Raw genomic sequence first — 22728 nt, 5'->3', positions numbered from 1 at the left:
GCGACGGGAATCCCAGCTTGGATCTTTGTCACCTCACACCCTTGGAGGAGCTGGCCTCCAACAAGCCCAGCTCAGCACCTTGGAGAGGTCTGGAGGAGGTGGCCTCCCACAAGCCCAGCTCAGCACCTTGGAGAGGTCTGGAGGAGGTGGCCTCCCACAAGCCCAGCTCAGCACCTTGGAGAGGTCTGGAGGAGGTGGCCTCCCACAAGCCCAGCTCAGCACCTTGGAGAGGTCTGGTTTCCCTGCGGCTGGGGACGGGGGGTGGGGGGGCGGGGAGATGGTCGGGACACCCCACCAGGTAGGTCAGGCCGATACAAATTTCCGAAAGGCTTCCATCTCGTACCGAGTATGATGGAGGCCACAGAGCAGGGATGAACACCTATGATTACAGGGTTCATCAGCTGGGTTTGAACCCTAGCACTACCACTCACTAACTCTGAGACTGTGAACAAATTGCTTAACTTTTCTGTGCCTCGGTTTTTCCATCTGTGAAAAAAATGGGGATGATAAAGTAGGGTGGTTGGGAATATTAAGTGTATTGTATGAGAAGCACTAAGTTCAGTATCTGGCTCTCAGGATTTTTATTTTATTTTTTTATTAAAAAATGTTTTGAAGTTTATTTTGAGAGAGAGAGTGCACAAGGGGGGGGGGAAGGGTAGAGAGAGAAAGAGAGAGACAGAATCCCAAGCAGGCTCTGCACCATCAGCAAAGAGCCCAATGCAGGGCTCGAACCCACAAACCATGAGATCATGGCCTGAGCCGAGATCAAGAGTCAGATGCCTAACCGACTGAGCCACCCAGGCGCCCCAGGAAGTGATATTTAAATGCCAGTTATCCTTCTGCTGACGTAGCACAAGGGACTCAAAACTAAGTCAGAGAGGCAACAGTGCTATTGACATTTTGGGGCTGGATCATTCTTTGCTATGGAGGGAGGGGCTGTCCTGTGCACCGAAGGATGGTCAGCAATGTCCCTGCTCTCTACCCACTAGGTGCCACTAGCAACTTTCCCAGGTATGACAACCCAAATTATCTCGACATTGCCACATGTCCACTGGGGGTGGGGGGACACAATCATCCCCAGCTGAGAACCGCTGCTCTAAAGTGAGCTCCCTGTGAGTGGAGGCATGCGAGCCAAGGTTGTGAGACAACGGGGTGGGGAGACTCTGGGTCTGATTCAGGCTCTTGTGAAGAGGCAGTTCCTAACATCTCATTACACCCCCAGGATCGACACTTCTGTGTCGCTCATCAGGCAGCGTCATTTCCCCCATCAGCTGGCTGATGGCTCAGATCCAGGGTCTCTGCTCCCCTCCACTGCTTCAGATTATGCTGTTCTAATCCATACCCGTGAAGAGGTAATACCGCACAGTTCTGAGAAACACAGACTCATCCATTTGGACAAAGTAATAAAGACCCCACACAGTGCTCTAAAAATTCTGCACATACTAATAATCCCATGGCATGGGTGACACATGGTCACCATTACTCCTACATGTTACGGATAAAGAAACCAAAGCACAGAGAAGTTAAGTAGTTTACCTAAGGCCACACAGCTAGCAAGTGGCAGGGCTGCGATTTGAACCCAGGGGCTCTTTCCACGTCCCTGCCTCGCTTCTGGCGGGTTGCCAGCCATTTCTGGCATCCCTTGGCTGGTAACTTCATGACGTCAAGCTGTTTTGGTCATCACGTGCTATTCCCCTACGTGTCTCTGTCTTCTTATGATCACCTTCTTGTAAGGACCTCATCTTAACGAATTACATCCATAGTGACCTATTTCCAAATGAGGTTACATTCTGAGGAACTGGGGGTTAGGACTTCAGGGGGGTGGGACACAATTCATCCACAACAACTGGATAGTCCAGGATAATCTCCACATCTCAAAACCCTTAACTTCATCACATTTGCAAAGTTCGTTTTGCCATGTAAGGTCACATATCCCCAGGTTTCATGGATTGGGGTATGGACCTTTCTGTGGGGGCCAGGCATTATTCCACCTAACAAGTGAGGTGCTTATGTCCCAGCCGCCTGGGGCTGCCCTTCTGTAGCACTGGAGGTGACAATGGCAGGGGGCTGACGGAGTGTGAGAAAACTAATACTTTCCATGAAGAAGTTTAAAACTACGTTTTCATGTCTATTTTATTACACAATCCCAGCAGCTCAGGCACTAATAATGGAAAGAAAGACAAGGAACACACACTTGCAAAGAAACTGATAATAGTAACGGCTGACCATTAGTGACAGCTTGCCACCTGCCTGATCTTGTTTTAAGTATTCTTCTTCCAGGACCTCGTGTGACCCTCACAGCACTACATTATCCCATTCTACAGAGGAGGAAACGGAGGCTCAGAGAGATTAAGGTATTTGTCCAAGGTCACACAGAATCCAAACCCTGGATGTCTGGTTGCAAAAGTATTCCTTTTTTTTTTTTTTTTTAAGATTTACTTATTTTTGACGGAGCACACAAGCAGCAAAGGGGCAGAGAGAGTGGTGGGGGGGAGACAGAAGATCTGAAGTGACAAGACAGGGCTAAAACCCACGAACGGTGATATCATGACGTGAGCTGAAGTCGGAGGCTCAACCGACTGAGTCACCCAGATTCTCCACAAAAGCATTCTTAAATTCTACTTCCCTACCATACACTACCTCCTATGCTGGATGCTGGGGAACAAAGACAAGAGAAAGAAAGTGGTCCCTGCACACGGGTGGGCGGGTGCTCACAGTCCAGTGGGGGAAATCGATCATTAGAAGGCCTTGGGTAGGGAATTAATTAAGTAATTAAGATGCTATGGGGTCGTCTGGGTGGCTCAGTCGGTTAAGCATCTGGCTTCGGCTCAGGTAATGATCTTGAAGTTCATGAGTTCAAGCCCTGTGTTGCACTCTGTGCTGACAGCTCAGAGCCTGGAGCCTGCTTCAGATTCTGTGTCTCCCTCTCTCTCTGCCCCTCCCCCGCTCGCTCTCTCGCTCACTCTCTCGCTCACTCTCTCTCCCTCAAAAATAAACAACCACAAGTCAGGGAGGGGAAGAGAGAGAGGGAGAGACAGAATCTGAAACAAGCTCCAGGCTCTTAGCTGTCAGAACAGAGCCAGATGTGGGGCTTGAACCCACAAGCTGTGAGATCATGACCTGAGCTGAAGTCAGCCGTTTCACCAACTGAGCCACCCAGGCACCCTAACATTAAAAAAAAATTTTTTTTAAGATGGTATGGAGTTATGAAGCAGAGACACACGACAAGACCAAAACTCTTAAACTAGAAGCCCCATTTGATGGGCAGAGTGTTTTAAGTTCAGGCTCACTGCCAACATGTAATACTTGGGAAATTTCACATTTACAAATTTTCTTGAAAAATGTCAGAAGATCTGGCAGTGCTTGGCCCACCATTAAAGCTGGTGAGAGCTCAGAGCAACTGTCTCATTTGAGTGCCCTATCCGCCCCCCTCCCCCGCCCCCACTGGTGGCACTCAGCCAGGTTCACTAACTTATGCATGTGCCAGGCCTCCATAGGTATTTGAACGTGAGACCTCCCAGGAAGACAAATAATGCACGTGTGCTTCGTGAAGGAACGTTTGAGCATCCTTTCCAGATGAGCTCAGCCCCCTTCTTTTCTCCTAGGTCTCTGCTCTGGTCTCATCTCTCCCCTCTTGCTCTGCTCCTTGGGTGTCCTCTGTGGTCCAGGAGCTTTTCCAGAGAGAGACCATGGCCAACCTGACAGCAGTAACTGCCTTCCTCCTCCGGGGCTTCTCAGCTGTCCCTGAGTTACAGCTGCTCAGCACGGCCACCTTCCTCCTCATTTACCTGGCCACTGTTCTGGGAAACATCACCATTGTGGCGGCCGTGACACACGATGCCCGCCTGCACACGCCCATGTACTTCTTCCTCAAACACCTCTCCTTGGTGGATATCTGCTCTGTGTCCACCACCTTGCCCCGGACCCTGGTGGCCACCATGCTGGGCTCCAGGGAGATTTCCTTGTGTGCGTGTGCATCCCAGCTCTTTGCCTTTGTCTGCCTTGGGTCCACGGAGTGTTTTCTCATCACCTCCATGGCTTTCGATCGATGTCTGGCCATCTACAAGCCCCTAGTTTACACAGCAATCATGAGCCCCCAGACCTGTGTCTCCCTGGTGGCAGTGGCCTGGGGCAGCGGGCTCCTTTTCTCTGCCTTCCACACAGCCAACACCTTCTCCCTGCCTTTTTGTGGCCCCAACGTGATTGAGCACTTCTTCTGCGACATCCCCCCACTTATGCGCCTGGCCTGTGCCAACGCGGATGCCCACGAGGCGGCAGGGTCCACAGCCAGTGGCTGCATCATCATGAGCTGCTTTGCCCTCACTGTTCTGTCCTATGTCCGCATTGTGGCCACCGTGTTTCAGATCCATTCCACGGCTGGCCGCTGGAAGGCCTTCTCCACGTGCTCTTCCCACCTGGCCACCGTTCTCCTGTTTTACGGCACCGGTAGCTCTGCCTACATGCAGCCCGCCGCCAGCTACTCCCCGATGCAAGGGCGCGTAGCTGCTGTCTTCTACTCTGTCCTCACACCCACCCTGAATCCACTAATCTACAGCCTGAGGAACAAGGACATGAAGGGAGCCCTGAAGAAGCTTTATCTTCAGGTACCCTTTTAGAACTTGGTAGGTGGACATGGGAGGGACCCAGAAACCCTCCCAGAATTTTCCTCCTGGCGATGGTCCAGGTATTAGTGCCTCCAAAGACCACCTGGAACACACCTGTAGCCAAAAATTTGGCAGCAAAGTTGGATGACATTGAGCCCTTCCAGGGTCCTAGTGGATGTCCAGCTAAGATGACATTGAGCCACGCTGGGGCCCTAGTGGATGTCCAGATAAGGTGGAGACATGTCCAACATGCATCTAATTTAGGAAAATGCTGCCATATGTACACAGGGAAAGACAGAGCTAGAGGGAGTGAATAAATAGTGGGGATCATTCCATCCAAGAGCCCCTTCAATGACCCTTTGCCCTGGAGTGCGAGTCCAGTAGGAAACCATCCTCTCAGTTCCCGTGGCCCTTCCACAAGAGGACACAGCATGGCCGACTCAATGTGAGTCTAATGTCTAATGGCAGACATTCTTCATCTAGTATCTGTCCTAAATGCAAGCCAATGACTTCATCAGAAGAAGCCACGATTCCAGAACGAAAACAGACCATATTGGACTTGCAGGGATACACTGTGTAGTCTTCATGTGACTCCTTCTAAGGGAATGTCAAAGCCATTTTTGTCTTCCTACCATGTTTACCTAGTAGCATTGCATGAGTTGGATTTTTTGCTCAGTTGCTTTCGCAGAAAACGGGTTAACGGTGGCTTCAAAACCACAGAAGCCCTCATTCTCATTCATGTAAACACCTGTGATCCTGGTGTCTGTGTGCCACAAAGTCATCCTGAGACCAGATTTCTCCTATCTCATTGCTCTGTATCCCTCAAGTCCTCCAATCCATGCAGCTTTTTTTAAAAAAAATTTTTAACATCTATTTATTTTCGAGAGACAGACAGAGACAGATCATGAGAGGGGTAAGGGAAGAGAGAAAGGAAGACACAGATTCTGAGGTAGGCTCCAGGCTCTGAGCTGTCAGCACAGAGCCTGATGCAGGGCTCAAACCCATAAGCTGTGAGATCATGACCTGAGCCGAAGTGGGGTGCTTAACTGACTGAGCCCTCTCTATCACTTCAAAAACATTAGTTTGTTGAGACATTGGGGGGGGGAGGTTTTAGGAGAAGTTTGCTGTGCTACTAACATATCCTTGAGGATTAAGAGTCCTCTTCTACTTGGGAATACCAGCCTCTTGATCAAATGCATAAGCCCTGGGAGATACATAAATTGTCCAAAAAGAGAAAAGGGGCATGTGATGAGCCAGTTAGATTACATAAATTTTTGGCGATCACATGGGTGTGGCAGACACACCCTTAGGTGATCACCAATGAATCACATCCTCCTTATATAATCCCCTTACCTGAATGTGGAAGAAACTTGTGATGTATTTTTAGCCAAAAGAATATGGCAACGGTGATGGGATGTCATTCCCATAATCACTTGAGATCTACTCAGTGAGACAGAAAACATCCAGTCACTTGGGTATCCCAGGTTTGGGGTAGCAGGCTCTCTATAATCCTGTAGGTCTCAGCTCCAATGCCACCTCCTCAGAAGGGTCTTCCTTAACTCTCCCATCCAAATTAGGTCACCTCCAGGTCACTCTCAATCCCCTCCTTTTGTTTTATTATCTATGTTGCATTTATCACCCTTCTGAACTAGTTTTTTTGACCACAAATCCCCATCCCCTCCCGCCAAATATAACCTCCAGGAGGGCAGAGCTCTGTTCTCTTCAATGCTGTGTGTACTGTCTGGCACACACTAGGTGTTCAATATGTGTTTCTCCAAACAAACAAACGTGAAGCAGAACAACAAAAAACCAAAAAGCCAGAGCTGCACTGGTGTTATCTGGAGTCAGGGGGCTGGGACCCCTGAGCCCTTAATGGTTTCTAGTCCCCTCTCCACAGTTATTTATGCCACACCTGCATGGCATCATGGGGCTCCACAAACCCAGTAGGGACAACCCTTTCCCTAGTCAGATTAACTAGTGCAGTTGAATCCAGACCACCACCAATTGGAGGATAGTCCATCATTTCACACTCCACCAAGAAAGAAAAAGGCATCGCCAATCGAACTTTGACACTTTGTCAATAAAACACATCTTGGTTTCCAATATTAAAATGTGCTGCTCAGCCTTCAGATCACAGCCCAAATATCACTTCCTCAGCACCCCTGCTGGCGAAGCTGGGTCATTTTCCTTCTATACTCTCAGAACTCTCCTTTCTCCAAAACATGCATTGCAGTGTCAGTGAATTGTTTAGCTATTTGTTTACAAATCTATTTCCCCATGAGAATTAAAGCTGAATGAAGGTAGAGATTACATTTGTTTGCTTTGTGTTATCCAATGGCGTGATGGAAAACCCGCTCTCTGAAAAAAATTGTAGCATTTGCTAATTTCCATGGTGTAAATAACCTCACCACAGCTGATGTCAAACTATGAATCTATAGGATAACAACTGGTTTGTAACATTTTCGAATGTTAGTAATTAACCCTTGTGAGATGTGCTAGCATGCTCCAGCACCAAACACGGTGTCAGTGAATAGAAGCTCAATAAACACTTGGTTCGTGAATGAATACGTTCATGTTAAATCACATTGCACGAATACGTAGCAAGTCCTTGAAACTTAACACACCTACGTGCAGTCTCTATTTTTCCTCCTTCCCCAGTGTTCACCCCATTTAGTGCACTGCCATCCATCCATCCCCAGGGCAGAAATCTAGCAGGTTACTGATTTCCCTCTTACCCCCACCTCTCCCCATCACACTCCACATCCACTGTGTCCCTCCATGTATGTTTCAAACCCATGCATTTAACACCGGGCCTTGACCACCATCCTAACCCAGCACACACCATCTCTGCCTGGACTATCCCACGGGCCTCCTCCCTGATCTCTCTGCCTTCACTATTACCTTCCCAAACTCCCCTCCACCCAGAAAACATGGATTCCTGTTTAGAATATGAATCACATCGTGCTATCCCTGTTGCAGCCCTTCACTGCCCTAGGCTCTCCATGTGCGGAACCCCATCCACCTCTCCAGTTTCCTTCCCTGCGCCCTCCCCTGCATCTTTTATCCCAAGCTATGCTGGTGTTATCTCAGTTCTTCAAACACGTCAATCCTTTCCCTGCCTCAGGGCCTTTGCACTTGCTCTTTCCTCAGTACAGAAAACCTTTCCCTACATTGGGGCATTGCTGCTGCTTCATATTTGTCAGCTCTTTCAAAAGACCTTTCTAAACCACCTCTGAGTAGCACGGCCCTTCCCATCCCTTATCATACTTGGTTCTGAGACAAGGGGAGTTTACTCCGCGGAGGACGCAGCCGCCACGCCACAAGGAAGTGCGCCTGTGCGCAAGACTCGGGACTACATTTCCCAGAGTGTTCCGCGCGCGGGGGCCTGGTGCACTTCCGCTTCCGAAGGGGTCAGGCGGTGCGGCGGGGTCGGAGCAGCGCGGGTGCTGAGCGTGTGGCTGTGCGTGTCCGCGTGTGGTGCGCGTGGCGGGTAAGCGAGTGCAGGTCTTTGTGCGCGCACGCGCGTGAGGGCTGATCACAGGTGGGCGTATGAGTGCAGGTGTGTGTGTGTGTGCATGTGCGCGTGAGGCCAGAACACAGGCGGGTGTGCGAATGCAGGTGTGTGTGCGCGCGCGCGCGTGAGTGCGGATCACAGGCAGGCGGGTGAGTGCGTGTGTGTGTGTGTGTGCACGCGCATCAGGATGGATCATGGGCGTGCGAGTGCAGGTGTGTGTGTGTGTGTGTGAGAGAGCACGCGTGAGGGCAGATCACGGGCGGGCGAGTGCAGGTGTGTGTGTGCGCGCATGAAGGCAGATCACAAGCGGGCATGTGAGCGCGTGCACAGCGAGGGTAGAGTGTGGTTTGTCACGTACAGGTTTGCCATGGCTGAGTTGGGGGTTCGTGCGGTGGGGACGTAGTCCTGAGCGATTCTGTGTGGGAGGGACGCACCCCCACCTGTCGGATGTCCGCGTGGACAGGGCTGACACATATCTGCCTGCGGAAGTGGTGTGTGTGTGTGTGTGTGTGTGTGTGTGTGTGTGTGTTTGTGATCGTGCACAAGTGCACGGGGGTCTCTAAACCTGTGGTCACACCCATGTGAGTCCATGCTCATCGCCCTTGTGTCTGAGGTTCTGGGAGCACTCGTGGAGTTCTACTCGTGGGTGGTGCGTGGGACGGACCTTCCATTCCCGTGGGGAACACAGGCCAGGGACAGCCGTAAAACAACGCCGTCACTCATGAGTGCTCTGAAGAAAACACCAGAGGGCACAGGGCACAGCGACTTAGGGCTGGGCCACTGGGGCAGTTAGAGAGCCCCTCCCGGAGGGCCGTCTGGGCTCATCCCTGAGGTATGATCATATGCTGGAGGAGAAGCTGGAGGAAGAAGGTTCTAGGCAGGGGGAAGGGCAAGGACAGAGGCCCTATGGCAGGAACGAGGTCGGGATGCTGGAGGAACGGGAGGACCACCGCTGGCCAACACAGGTTAGGAGGCCAGACCAAAGCCAAGGCCGGGGGCGGGGGGACGCACCGCGCTTAGTGAGAGGCCACAGCAGATAGGTGGCCAAGGGTGTGGCTACACGGAAGGTGAAGAACCCAGGGCCAGTAACACCATCTGCATTCACTAGCTCATGGTATGCCTGCCACGTCCTACAGGTACATACCATTCCTCTCCCCATTTCCCAGACAAGGACACTGAGTCTCAGAGAGAGGTCATGTAGCTAGTGGGTCACAGATGGGATTCAAACCCAGAACCCTGGTTCCACACTTTGAGTTCTCAGCTTGGATCAGGCTGCAGGGAACAGTGGCCATTTACCCATTCCTCCAACCCCAGAAAGGGAGGTGGCCCTTCTGGGTCCCAGAGGAGGGGCTGGCAGCATGGCCCACGAGGGCCCCATCACTCACCGCTCTTTCCTTCTCCACCAGGAGAGGGTCTCTGAAGAGCAGGGCATGGTTCTGGGCTTGTGACTGCGATGCCCCTGGTAAGCCGGTCGATGTTCTGGGCTTATGACTGCAAGGCTCCCGGTAAGCCGGCTGTCTCTGGTCTTCCCTGGAAGGGCCCCTGGGATCTGAAAGACAGGACGTGGCTGTGAGTTGGACACAGAGCACACCCGGCCCAGGCAGCAGTGTGCCGGTGGGTGCGATCTGTTAGTCAGCGGATATCCACGGGCCTCCTGTGTGCCAGGCGCTCTCGGGCACTGGGATGCAATTCTGATGCAGACTGACGAGACCCCTGCTTGCGGGGAGACCAGGAATGATGTGGGAGACATTAAAGAAACCCGCAGGCGTGGTCATTCGGGTGGTCACAAGTGCTGTGCAGAAAGTAAGGCCGCGGCGGATCAAGCAGAGTCCAAGGGCAGCATTCACACTAGCAACACGAGGCCAGTGTTGGGGGACAGCCTTAGCTGGGCTGAGTGGGGGCACCCTCTTCGGCTGCAGGGTCTCCCCATGTGCCGCAGTGCCCACCCTCCCTGTTTGTTGGTCCCCAGCAACTGAATCCTAGGTGCCTAGTGTAAGTCGACCCCAGTAAATCTTTGTCACACTGAGTGCATTGCAGTTTCCTGTAGAGCCCCATGGGACGGCCAGGTTCCACGAGTCTGTGAGCTCTTCTGGCTCTTGGACCGCCATGTGCAGCCTCAGCCATGCTGTGAGGAGTCCTGAACTTTTCTCTTTTGGCTCCCCTCCCAACCCCAGACTCCCTTTCCCTGTGACCATGTGAAGGGCTAGTCATTCCAGGAGCTGATTGCTCTCCAGGATGCGGTGGTAGACTTCTCCCAGGAGGGGCGGGGGCAGCTGAGTCCTGGCCAGAGGCCCTGTACTGGGACATCATGCTGGAGAACTACAGGAACCTGGTCTCACTGGGTAAGGGCAGTGATTTTGCAGTGACCTCAGACCCCACCTCACTGCATAGAAGCCAAGGGGCATCGGCAATGTCAGCACTATGTTGGGATGGGGTTCAGCCACTCAGTGCCTCTGTTCATGGTCTTCCCACCCTGTTTCTCCTGAAGTGCCCACCTCTCTGGATGAACATAACGGAAAAGCTAAGGGTGACTGAGGCTTCTGGCATGGCTGGATCTAGGAGCTCAAGTGTTACTTTCTGGTCTTAGTTTTCTTGGTCCTCCATAGGCTCCCACTGTCTGTTTCTCAGTTATGTTTTCTCCTCTCTTGGCTCCATTACCAGGCTGGCCCCTTCCACTTCTGGCAGCAGTAGGCTTTAATGACGCTCAGTGGTCCCAGCAGGGTGGGCGCCTCTCTTTCCCAGAAGTTCTAGCAGAAGCTGCAGACCTGAGTGCCATCAGACCATGTCTGTTTTCTCTCTTTTTTTAAAAATGTTTATTTATTTTGAAAGAGTATGAGCTGGGAGGGGCAGAGAGAGCCAGGGGAAGAGAGAATCCCAAGCAGGCTCCACACTGTCAGCACAGAGCCTGACACGGGGCTCGATCTCATGAACCGTGAGATCGTGACCTGAGCTGCAACCAACAGTCGGAGGCTTAACTGACTGAGCCACCCAGGCACCCCTGTTTTCTTTCTGAAGCCAATGGCTGAGGCCAAGAGATCGGGCTTTGTAATTGGCCGCACTTGGGTTTCCCAGTACCGGTAGCCGACACCTGCTGAGCACTTGTGTGCCGGTGTGTGGGGGAAGGGAAGAGGACAGGCTAGATGGGGCTGGCAGGGTCAACAAGGGCCCAATAGTCAGAGTCCCCTTGAGGGGTGCCCGCAGAGAACGCACTGTGGACATCTCAGCTCAGCCTAAAGCCCTGTTTCTGTGTCTGGCTCTCTTTGTCCCTGTGGTAGGGCTGACGGCCCCTATGTCAGTTCCTCAAACTTGTTTCTACCACACCCTGATGAAAGGTGCATTTTACTCCCCAGCTCACTGCACGTACTATGTCCGCATCTGATACGACTGAAACGAAAATTTCACAAAATGATACTTACCCTTATTATACACGACAGGCTGTTGTTCCATTCTGTTTCATTTTTTAAAACTTCACGTCACAGCCCACTACAGCAGTGGTCAAACCGGGAGAAGTTCTGCCCTGAGGTGGAGTGTAGCGGTGTCTGAAGATAGTTTTGGTTGTCACAGCAGAGAGGGTGCCGTCGGCGCCTCGTGGAAGTGGCCGGGGATGATGCTTCACATCCTACGATGCCCAGGACGGTCCCCACACAGAGAACTACGTGACCCAAGATGCCAGCAGTGCCAGAGTTGGAAATGTGACTCAGCAAAGAACAGCAGCTGCCTGAAACCGCGTGTTCATGTGATCCAGCACCGCTGAGACCCGGCTGCGAGGTAGTGTGGGCTCACTGCAGCCCACGCGGACTCCTGAGACCCCCAGATCCTGGCCCGCCTTTTCCAAGTTCTCCTTTTCCCGGACGACACGTTCCGTTCCTCTGTGGGTCAGCCCTGCTTTACCATATTATAATCTGTGCGTGCTTCCCCTGTTCCCAGCCTGGACCCTGACGTCCAGCCTCACCGGAGAGCCGCTGCCTCAGAGTTCTCCAAAGACACAGAACCAATAAGCTGTGTGTGTGGAGTGATTCATTTTACGAAATGTCTCATGCGTTTCTGGGGCTGCCCAGCAGGCTGGAATCTCAGGCAGGGGCTGATGCTGCAGTCTTCAAGCAGAATTTCCTCTCGAAGAAGCCTCAGCTTTTACTCTTAAGGTCTTCAACTGGTTGGATGAGGCCCACTGACATTATCATGGATGATTTCCTCTACCTAAAGTGATTGTAAGTGCTAGCTACATCTATAAACTAGCTTCCTAGCAACACTCGCATTCATATTTGACTGAAATCACTCGGGACTGACAAATAAGACTAACCATCACAACTGGGAATGGAGCAGCCGCCTTGGTTTCAGTGTCTTGTCTCACATCTTCCAGGCGTTTGCAGTTTTGAAAACTTTCTTTCAGACCGGGACACCGGGCCTGACAACAGGGACACCTTCAAAGAAGAACGTCTCTGGAAGGTCCCCAAAACAAAGGACCTGGGGACCTGAACTTCATAAAGACCAGAGAGGACAGCCTCCCCAAGAGGCTGGTCCTGGTGACATGTCTCAGCATCTTCACAGAGAAGAAAGGCCGTGGATGTCCTGAATGTGGGAGAGCCTTCAGCTCCAAGCCCTTCCTCACATGGAGGAAGATCCACACTGAGGAGAGACCCCATGCATGCAGCCAGAGGGCAGGCCTTACTCACCATCAGAGGGTTCACGCTGGCGAGAAACCCTATCACTGTAATGAGTGTGGGGAGGTCTTTAGTGACCAGGCACTCTCCAGCCAACACGGAGGACCTTACAGATGCAGTGAATGTGGAAAGGCCTTTAGCTGGGCCTCATCCCTTAATCTCCATCAGAGGACTCATACAGGCGAGAACCCCTACAAGTACCCTGACTGTGGGAAACCCTTCTGGTAAAGGTCCTTCCTCACTAAGCACCAGAAAACCCATTTGTAGGAAAACCTACAAATGCAGTAACTGTGAAAAGACTTTCAGCTACAGCAACTCCCTCAGCCTCCGCCAGAGAACTCACACTGGGGAGAACCCCTACATGGGTGAGCAGTGCGGGGACACTGGAGGGAGAGCCCCTACACATGAGCAGTGCGGGGACACCTTCAGTACTGCTCCTCCCTGACCAAGCACCAGCACACCCACAGCATCAAGACACCCAAGAGTGTAAGGAGTGTCTGAGAGCCTTTAGCCATGTTTCACCCCTTAAAGTACATCAGAGGACCCATACCAGAGAGAAACCCTGCACGTACAGTGAGGGTGAGGAAACACCTCTGTGGCAACTAACTCCCAGCAGTTCTTACTAAGACTTACCACCCACACGAAACTTCAGAGCTCGTTCATCGTATCACATATTAGTCTTGGGGAAATGCCTTGGGGTTCCCAAGACCACCCCCCAGTTTGGTGACTCAGTAAGAGGACTCAACTCAGCACATAATCATACTTGTGGCTACGAGTTACCATAGCAAAAGGATACAAAGTAAAACCAGCAAAGGGAGAAGGTGCATGGGGTGAAGTCCACAGGGAACCAGGCACAGGCTTCCAGAAGTCCTCTCACAGAACACATGTATTTCCTCTAGCAAGTTGTAACAACACTGCTCCCCCATCTCCTTCTCCAGCATTTAAGCTATTTCCTGACCTCAAGCCCTTTGCTCATGCTGTTCCCTCTGCCCAGAACCCTCTCTTCCCCAGTGTTCCATGGCTGATTTCTCATAAGTCCACCTCTTCAGAAAGCTTTCTTCAGACCACCTGGTCTAAAACTAGCCCTCCCAACTGGCACTCCCTCTGCCTTCTTACCTTGTTTTCTTTTTCCTTGTAGCACACACCACCTTGTTTTGCTTATTACCTTTCTCCGTATTGTGCATTAAAGTTTGAGAAATGCTGGTTTTCGGGATCAACTTGAAAGCCCATATGCCTGTGGGGGCCAAGCACGTCACACAAATGCACGAATGCCTTTAGGTCAAGATCACCTCCTGATCTGCCACAGGCCCCATTAACATGTTCACACAAAATTCCTGGTCTCTGTTTTTTCAACCCTTGGCTTCAGCCTTTGTTTTGAAACTTTAAGTTCTGACAGAATCTCCTGGAGGGCTTGTTAAAAGACAGTGTGCTGGGCTCCACTCCCAGAATTTCTGATTCCATAGATCTGGGACGGAGCCTCAGAATATTCACTCCTAACATGTTCCTAAGCATACTGGTTTCCTGTGACTGCTTTCAAAAATGGCCACAAACTTGGTGGCTTAAAACAACAGAAATTTCTTCTCACAGAGTTCTGGAGGTCAGAAACCCAAAATCAGTATCACTGGGTCCAAATCAAGATGTCAGCAAGGATATAATCTGGAGGCTTTCAGTGATGATCCTCTGTTACCTCCTCAGCTTCTGGTGTTCCTTGGCTTGTGGCTGAATCATTCCAGTCTTCAAATCTTGTGTGCACGCATGTGCATGTGTGTGCATGTGTGTGTGTGTGTGACATCTCATTCTGCCTCCTTATAAGGATATATTAATGACATTTAAGGCCCACCCAGGCAATCCTTCCATCTCAAAATCCTTAATCAGATCTGAAAAGCCACCTTTTCCAAATAAGGTAACATTTACAGGTTCCAGGGATTAGGAACTGGTCTCTTTGGGGGCCATCACTTGTCCGCTATACCAGGTAATGGGGTACTGCTGGTCCAGGGACCACACATCGAGAAACACTGCCTTAAACCCATGGGCTCAGTAACAGCACGGCTTGGGAGTCACACGGCCTGACTTTGACTTAGTTATGACACCACCAGTTTCTAGCTGGCCCTCTTGAGCAAGTGACTGCCTCTTCCAACCTATTCAACTCTGTGTCCCTACCTGGTCAAGGCATGAGGGTTAGAAACCAGCAGAGGATCTGGCCCCTAGTGAGTCAGATGCCCCAAAATGGGGCCTACGGAGCAGACATGGCCTGCAAATGTTCTCTGTTCCTGAGTGGGTTTTTTAAAATTAGCTGTCCCCATTAAAATATTGGGAGATGTCACATACAAATTGAGCATTCCAGCTCAATTTTGATTTCTTGAGAAATCAAAAGATTCTGTAACAGGAGGTTCCTTGCTTAGGGTTATCCCCCTTCCTCCTCGTGACATTGCCCATCCTGCCCCCTGGCTCCCTTACGTGCGCCTCATGGAGGTTCTTTGCCGCTCAGGTTGCTTCTTCTCTTTATTCCTATTCCAAGCCTATCTTTTTACCTGAGAGGCTGAAGTGGGTGAGGTGCCAGGCAGTGGGTCCTGTGCTTCCTTCCTCCTCCAAGATCCCACCTGTAGGAGACCTAATTATGGCCTGGGCGCCAGCACTGAACTCAGAGCTTCCCAACTGCAAGCGTCAGGGGGAGGAGAGATTCGAAGCCGAGGTGGGGGCACGGTTGACCCCACTGAGGTGGCATTCGTAAGTCTCTGTGTGGGCGCGCACACGCACACACACCTACCCTTACTGCTAGGCATCTCTCAATTTCCTGGGGAGAGAGTCCCAGGCTCTTATCAAGAGCATCTCTGGCCCCCAACTGCTTCTGGAAGTCTGGGGTTTGGTTGGCTTGAAGGCATGCAATGGGGGCAACACCGAAGTGACCCCATTCCTGGGATGCTGGCTTTCCTTTTTTATATGAGAACTATAACAGAAAAAAGAAAAGCCCTACACAAGGAAACCCACAACTGCAACAGTATTATAGGAATGGCTGAGGAAAACCTGTGACCTGATGACAAGAAAAGTATAAAACCCTCATCAATACTCGAGTTTGAATACATGAAAGGACATGAAACAATGTTAATTCTTTCTGATTTATTTATAGTTTACTAGTCACCAAAAAGCTGTTTTTAATTGATAAACGTAAGTGTTCATCTGGAAGAATAACAATTATATATTTTTCATATAAAATACATATAAATACACTTTAAGGCACAGTAATAGAAAACTCAACTATAAGGCTATAAAGAAGAGTACAGATCTAAGATACAATAGGGCAACAAGCAAATGAAACAAAGTGGATGGTCCAGATACTAGATTCCGCACTATACAACAATATGACTATGAATCATTTACTGATAACTGATGTTGAGGCAATTTACAATGGGTAATTTTGATCTTCTCTTCATGCAATATACCAAAGGGAATTCAAGAGTAGTTAAAGGAGACTTAAAGTGAGGGGTGCCTGGGTGGCTCAGTCGGTTAAGTGGGCAACTCTTAATTTTGGCTCAGGTCATGATCTCAGTTCATGAGTTCGAGCGCCACACTGGGCTCTGCGCTGACAGCATGAAGCCTGCTTGGGATTCTCTCTCTTTCCCTCTCTGCTTCTCCCCTGCTCGAATAAACTTTCTCTCTCAAAATAAGTAAATAAACATTAAAATAAAACAAAATTATGAGGGGTGCCCGGGTGGCTCAGTTGCTTGAGTGTCTGACTTCAGCTCAGGTCATGATCTGGTCTGTGGGTTCAAGTCCCACATTGGGCTCTGTGCTGACAGCTCAGAGCCTGGGGCCTGCTTTGGATTTTGTCTGTCCCTCTCTCTCTGCTCCTCCCCTGCTCATGCGGTCTCTGTCTCTCAAAAATAAACAAACATTAAAAAAAAAAACTAAATAAATGCAATAAAAATTGGATGCCCTTTCCCCTATTAAATTAACAAAGTGAAAAATGCTGTTAATACATAATGCCAACAAGGATGTGTGGGACAAACACATTACAGGCAGCAGAGCAAACTGGTGTAATGTTTTCAAAGGAACTTGGATGCATCAAGAACCTTTTAACGATCATAGCCCTCCTGACCCAGTGATTCCCCTTTGGCAAAACCTATCTGAAGGAAAGAATCCTAAGTTTGGAAAAACATTTCAAGCACCAAAACGCTCATTACGGTATCATTTGCAATTATGAAAAATCAGAACTAAGTCAAACAAGCAGACAACACAGGGAAGGCCCCACATAGAAAGCTCTGGTGTGGCTATTAATGAGGTGATAACAGACAAGGGGGTGAAAAAGCAGGGTGTGGGTGTAGGACTGGGTGGAAATAAGATCCGCTATTGCATGCATGGAGTGAGCACAGCTCTATGAAAACTTTAAACACCTTACAATAGGTAATACAGTCACACGGGTAGAAACGGCAGAGGTACTGTGAAAACCAGACCTTTCCCCACTGCTCTCCAGGGGCAACCATTTTCATGAATCTAGTTATCATTTTTAAATTATAAGAAAAACGTGTTCATGGTGCTTGGCAGGGGGTGCGCAGAGGGAGAACTCTACCTTTCTAAGAAATACAAACTGTCTTTTTTTTAAATGTTTATTTATTTTTGAGAGAGAGAGACAGCAAGCAGGGGAGAGGCAGCGAGAGAGGGACAGGGGACCCAAAGCAGGCTCTGCGCTGACAGCAGCGAGCCCAGTGCGGGGCTTGAACTCAGGAACCATGAGATATGACCTGAGCCAGAATCAGACGCTCTACCAACAGGGCCCACCCAGGTACCCCAAAATACAAATTGTCTTTAATGAGCCAAGTATTACTTTAAAATGGAACACATTAACCCTTCAGAAGTGCACACTTCAAAAAAAGAAAAGTGAGTTCAGGCAAATCAATAAGAAAATGCATGAAGACCCAACAGCTAAATAGGTACAGAGCCTCAACTGTTCACAAAGAAATTTAAAAAAACATACGGGGAAAAATTCATTAGTAAGCAAAGACTCACTACTTTGGCTTATCAAACAGGCAGACTTTTTTGTTGGTGTGTTTTAAATGAGTTATCCACCAGCTACTGGGAAAGCTGTTCAAATGCTTATTTACACCAGGTGCGGCAAAGACACTCCTTTGCACATACAAACTTTGCTCAGTTGGCCTTGTCTGCCTGGAGTGAAAGATTCTCCCAGTGCAGTGGACACAGAGCATAAGTGATAAGCAGCACCTGTCAGTGACTCAGGAGGGAGGACGGTTGTCACTTATTTCCCACCCATGGACCTCCTGGCCTCCCTCTGCTACAAATGGCATTGCTCCTCCAGACACAAATTCATCAGGCTCTTTCCCCAGAGCCACAGAAATGTTCATCACATCTCATCTAGTAATATCACTTCTTTGAAATCTAAGAAAACTATAAATACAATGCTTTGTGTTCTCTGAATCAAACCTTTATATAATTAGCCATTTTTTGAAAATGTGATTATGAAATGAGAACTTCAGATTTGCAACATGTTCTGAGAAACCTTCACCCAAAGATAAACTTCTTTGTATAGAGAATCGTTTTACTAAACGATAAAATGTGTTTCAATGTTTAAATCTGGTTTACGATTCTGTAGTTTGATGTCACTAAGAAAACCTTAAAAAGTAAGTGAAAACTACATGAAAACAAAGCATTATGTAACAGCAGCTACTGGTACTACTATTGTGTCTACTATTCACCAGACACCATTGGGCTCTTTTACACAGATGAGCCGCAGGCCTTTGGACAGTTCCAGGGGGAAGCACTGTTACCCCATTTCCTAAGGAAACAAGGTTTAATCAGTCAGCTTCCAAGAAGGGGCAAGATTTGGTGTGGGTCAGCCTGGCTCCAAAGCCCACACTCTCTCCTCTGCCAAGAGCTCTTCTACCTGTGAACAGGAATACATTCCTGGGCTTGTACTTGTTGAGATTCTGGGACTCAGGAAATTGATTAGCCTTGTTTTCCAACATTTTCTTTAATATGCTTCATATTATTTGTTTAATGAGGAAAGTAAACCTAATAAAACTATGTTAAGGGGCACCTGGCTGGCATAGTTGGAGGAGCATATGATTCTTGATCTCGGGTTGTGAGTTAGAGCCAAATATTGGGTGTAGAGATAACTTAAATAAATAACTTAAAAAAAAAAAAAACTATGTCAAGAGGTGCCTGGGTGGCTCAGTCGGTTGTGTCCGGCTCTTGATTTCAGCTCAGGTCATGATCTCATGGTTCGTGGGATCAAGCCCACTCAGGCTCTGCATAGACAGCATGGAGCCTGCCTGGGATTCTCTCTGCCCCTCCCCTGGTCAAGCTACTTTGCCTGTGACTCTTTCCAGCTCTGACCTCACTCCTATTATTAGATGGGTTCATAGTGAAAATTCTTCAAGGAGAAAAGGGGTGTGGAAGAGAGCAGTTCCCTAGAGAAAAAAATCACAATTTTCAGACGTTGCTGGGATGAGGCCAGGAATGTTTCTAAAACCTTCAAGATACACACACCTTTTGGCCCAAAAATTCCTCTGCTAGGAACTCCCTCTTAGGAAATATGACTATATGCAAAGACAATAGAGCAGACTGATAAGGGATATGCTAAGGTCCAAGAGATAGCAGGGAAGTGTAACTATAGCAGTAATGTGCACACAGAGACAGATTACAAGCAACCCCAGTTTACAACCTTAGAAGGCTAGTGAAGTAAATCAGGATACATCTACGTAACCCAGTACGAGGCAGTCCTAAAAAACAAAAGTTAGGAGCATACTTATGGATATGGGAAGATGTTCATGGTATATTAGAATAAAGATTACAACCTTCAAAACAGCGCTGATATGATTCTACTTCATAAAAATATTTTAATGTAAAAATCTATATAGATCTATGCATAGGAAAAAATATCTGGACAATTTTCTATCCCTTTTAGCAGCAAGTATATCTGGGAGAGAGAGATACAGGTATTCAAAGAAAAACATGTTATTTTATAATCTTCAAGGAATAAGGGCGCCTGGGTGGCTCAGTCAGTTAAGCGTCTGATTTCAGCTCAGGTCATGATCTCACAGTCTGTGAGTTCGAGCCCTGCATCGGGCTCTGTGCTGACAGCTCAGAGCCTGGAGCCTGCTTCCGATTCTGTGTCTCCCTCTCTCTCTGCCCCTCCCCTGCTTATGCTCTGTATCTCTGTCTCAAAAATAAATAAAAACATTTAAAAAATTTTATAATCTTCAAGGAATATGCATTACGTGCATAATCACAAAAAATGCTTAAAACATGAGTGTTTCAAAATTTAAAAAATTAGCCCAAATAAAAGAGCAGTGCCCTGTCAGATGTCAGGAACTGCATGGGAAAAGCAGGGAAGCAGGAAAGCATTATCCTCGGAAGCCCACAAGGACAGCAGCAAGCTGAAAGCCAAAATAACAGGCTGAGATATGCACCATCTCAGTGAGCTCGAGTTTGTAAAATATGGAAGCTGTGGCTTGTACATATTCTGTGTGTTCCAAATAGTTCAGGGGTGACAGGCAGGGTGAGCGATGCCATGCTGTCACCGCTGCCAGTGTGGGTACGAAAAAAGCATCAGAACAGACTTAGTCAAGCTGTGCTCCCTGACTTTCTCTAGTGAAGGCTCCTCAAGAAGCGTGACGCCCTGGCCCAGGGTTCTCAACAAATGGCCCACTCTGAGACCCCTCAAGAGTCTCCACTACCTCTTAATTCAAGGGTCTAAAGACTAGGCTGCAGTGATGAAGGAGGAATGCAGAGAAAATCTAGAAGAGGTAATGAAGAAGGAACTAAACAGCTGGCCTCTGTATAACCCAGAGGTGGTGAACGCTTTGAAACTTCACTGTGACTGGTGCAGTGGCCTGGAGAATGACTTGAAAAGGCTAGGCCTTTGGGAAAAGCCAACACCGTGTGCCTCCTGACAGAATATAATACAGCGTACAAACCACCCCCCACCATGATGTATTCTAGCCAAAGAAGTTGAAGATGAATCTAAGTCTCGGATACTTAGAGCTAACTTAGAGAGGAAGGAGCTTAAGGAAAACACGGGAAGCAGACACATTCAGAAGGGGGGATATCCCACAGGATAATGGGCAGTTTCTTCCAGTATTATTTGCATAATCACACAAAGCTTTAACAGAAAAACAGTGCTAGAATGATGGCCCCTGGGGCTGGGGAAAGGGAGAAATGGGGAGTTACTGCTTAATGGGCATAGAGTTTTAGTTTTGCAAGATGATAAAGTCCTGGGGATCTGTTGAACATAATGTGACCGTAATTAACACTACTGAACTGCACACTTAAAAAATGTTTGAGATGGCAGTATCCAACTCTTGATCTCAGGGCTGTTAGTTCAAGCCCCACACTGGAGCTGTAGAGATTACTTAAAAAAATTTTTTTTAATGTTTATCTATTTTTCAGAGAGAGACAGAATGCAAGCAGGGGAAGGGCAGAAAAAGAGGGAGACACAGAATCGGAAGCAGGCTCCAGGCCCTGAGCTGTCAGCACAGAGCCCGACGCAGGACTTGAACTCGCAGACTGTGAGATCATGACCTGAGCTGAAATCAGACACTCAACCGAGTGAACCACCCAGGTGCTCCTATAGAGATTACTTTTAAAAAAATTTACTACAATTTAAAATAAAAATGTTTTAAAATAAAAGTGCTTCCAAATAAAAAATTAAACCAGGTGTGCCTGGGTGGCTCAAGTCAGTTAAGCATCACAATTTGTGAGTTTGAACCCCACATCAGGCTCCATGCTGACGGTGCAAAGCCTGCTTGGGATTCTCTTTCTTTCCTTCTCTCTCTGCCCCTTCCATGCTTGCTCTCTCTCTGTCTCAAAAATAAATAAGTAAACCTAAATTAAAATTAAAATTAAACCAGAATATAACAGTAGTACCAAAGCTATCAGATATATTAGGAATTGGGTGGGGAGGGGAGGAAGGTATATCTCTATCCCAAGGATCACATAAAGCATTAAAACATAAGAGGAGGGGTGCCTGGGTGGCTCAGCCAGTTGGGCATCCAGCTCTTGATCTTGGTTCAGGTCAAGATCTCACGGGTTCATGAGTTCAAGCTCTGCATTGGGCTACGCAATGTCAGTGCGGAGCCTGCTTGGGATTCTGTCTCCCTCCCCTGCCCATGTGCTCTCTCCCTCTCTCAGAATAAATAAATTTTAAAAAATAATAATAATATAAATTTTTTTAACTTAAAAAAATAAACTTAAGCAAAATTAAAAAGAGGAGACTGCTGTAGATTAAGACTCGAGATCAGACAACCAAATGCAATTTGTGGACCATGTTTGGATCTGATTCAAATAGGCCAACTGTAAAAAGACATCTTAGCAACAACCAGGGAAATCTGATTATGGCCTGGGTAAAACCCTTTGTTTGAGGTGACTTAATATTTTCCTTTTAAAGTAGTATATTAAAGTTTCAAAAAACAGGGATGAGACAATTGAAAGAAATGTATTAAGTGAATCACAATCCTGATATAATGCAGATTTTGCAAAAATGGTGAAGGGAGAAGTGAAATGACTGAGATTGATAAGAGCCTGAATAAACTGATAGCCTTGGGGAAAGAAGCAGATTTCACAGGACAGGAGAGAGAAGCCATCAAGAAGTTACAGCAGGGTTTACTTGGAAGTGAAGGGAGAGAGATTAAGGAGGGTATAACAAGTTAGAAGTGTTCAGAAAAGAATGGGAGCTTGTTGAAAAGGTCGAGGAGCCAACATGACAGGGTTGGAAGCTGGCCAATGCCATACAGCCAAAGCTGAAAGAATCTGAACAAATGAATACCAATCGTACTAAATTGCAACCCATAAGATAAAGTAAATATCCATGAATCCATACTGCTATAAAAAAAATTACTGAGTAAATAAATAGGGAAGGCAACTCTTCCTCACAGGAGAATTCTAATTACTACGTGTAGAAGGAAGGAGAGAAATAAAAATTCACCATTGCTATTGC

The 22728-nt window shown here is 48.3% G+C and overlaps 1 protein-coding gene across 6 annotated transcripts in view; it reads right to left on the bottom strand.

Moving 5' to 3' along the window:
• LOC123577930 (zinc finger protein 215-like) overlaps positions 1–22728 on the bottom strand; it is a 67897-nt gene that overhangs the window by 19496 nt on the left and 25673 nt on the right. For all 6 annotated transcript variants that reach the window (XM_045440375.1, XM_045440376.1, XM_045440380.1 and 3 more), the window contains one exon: positions 9504–9667. In XM_045440375.1, coding sequence (XP_045296331.1) covers positions 9504–9667 — 164 coding nt within the window. The remainder of the gene's footprint in view (positions 1–9503; positions 9668–22728) is intronic.

The sequence above is a fragment of the Leopardus geoffroyi genome, chromosome E2 (assembly GCF_018350155.1).
Source record: "Leopardus geoffroyi isolate Oge1 chromosome E2, O.geoffroyi_Oge1_pat1.0, whole genome shotgun sequence".
NCBI classification, from domain to species: Eukaryota; Metazoa; Chordata; class Mammalia; order Carnivora; family Felidae; genus Leopardus; species Leopardus geoffroyi.
This window is presented reverse-complemented; position numbering and strand designations above follow the sequence as displayed.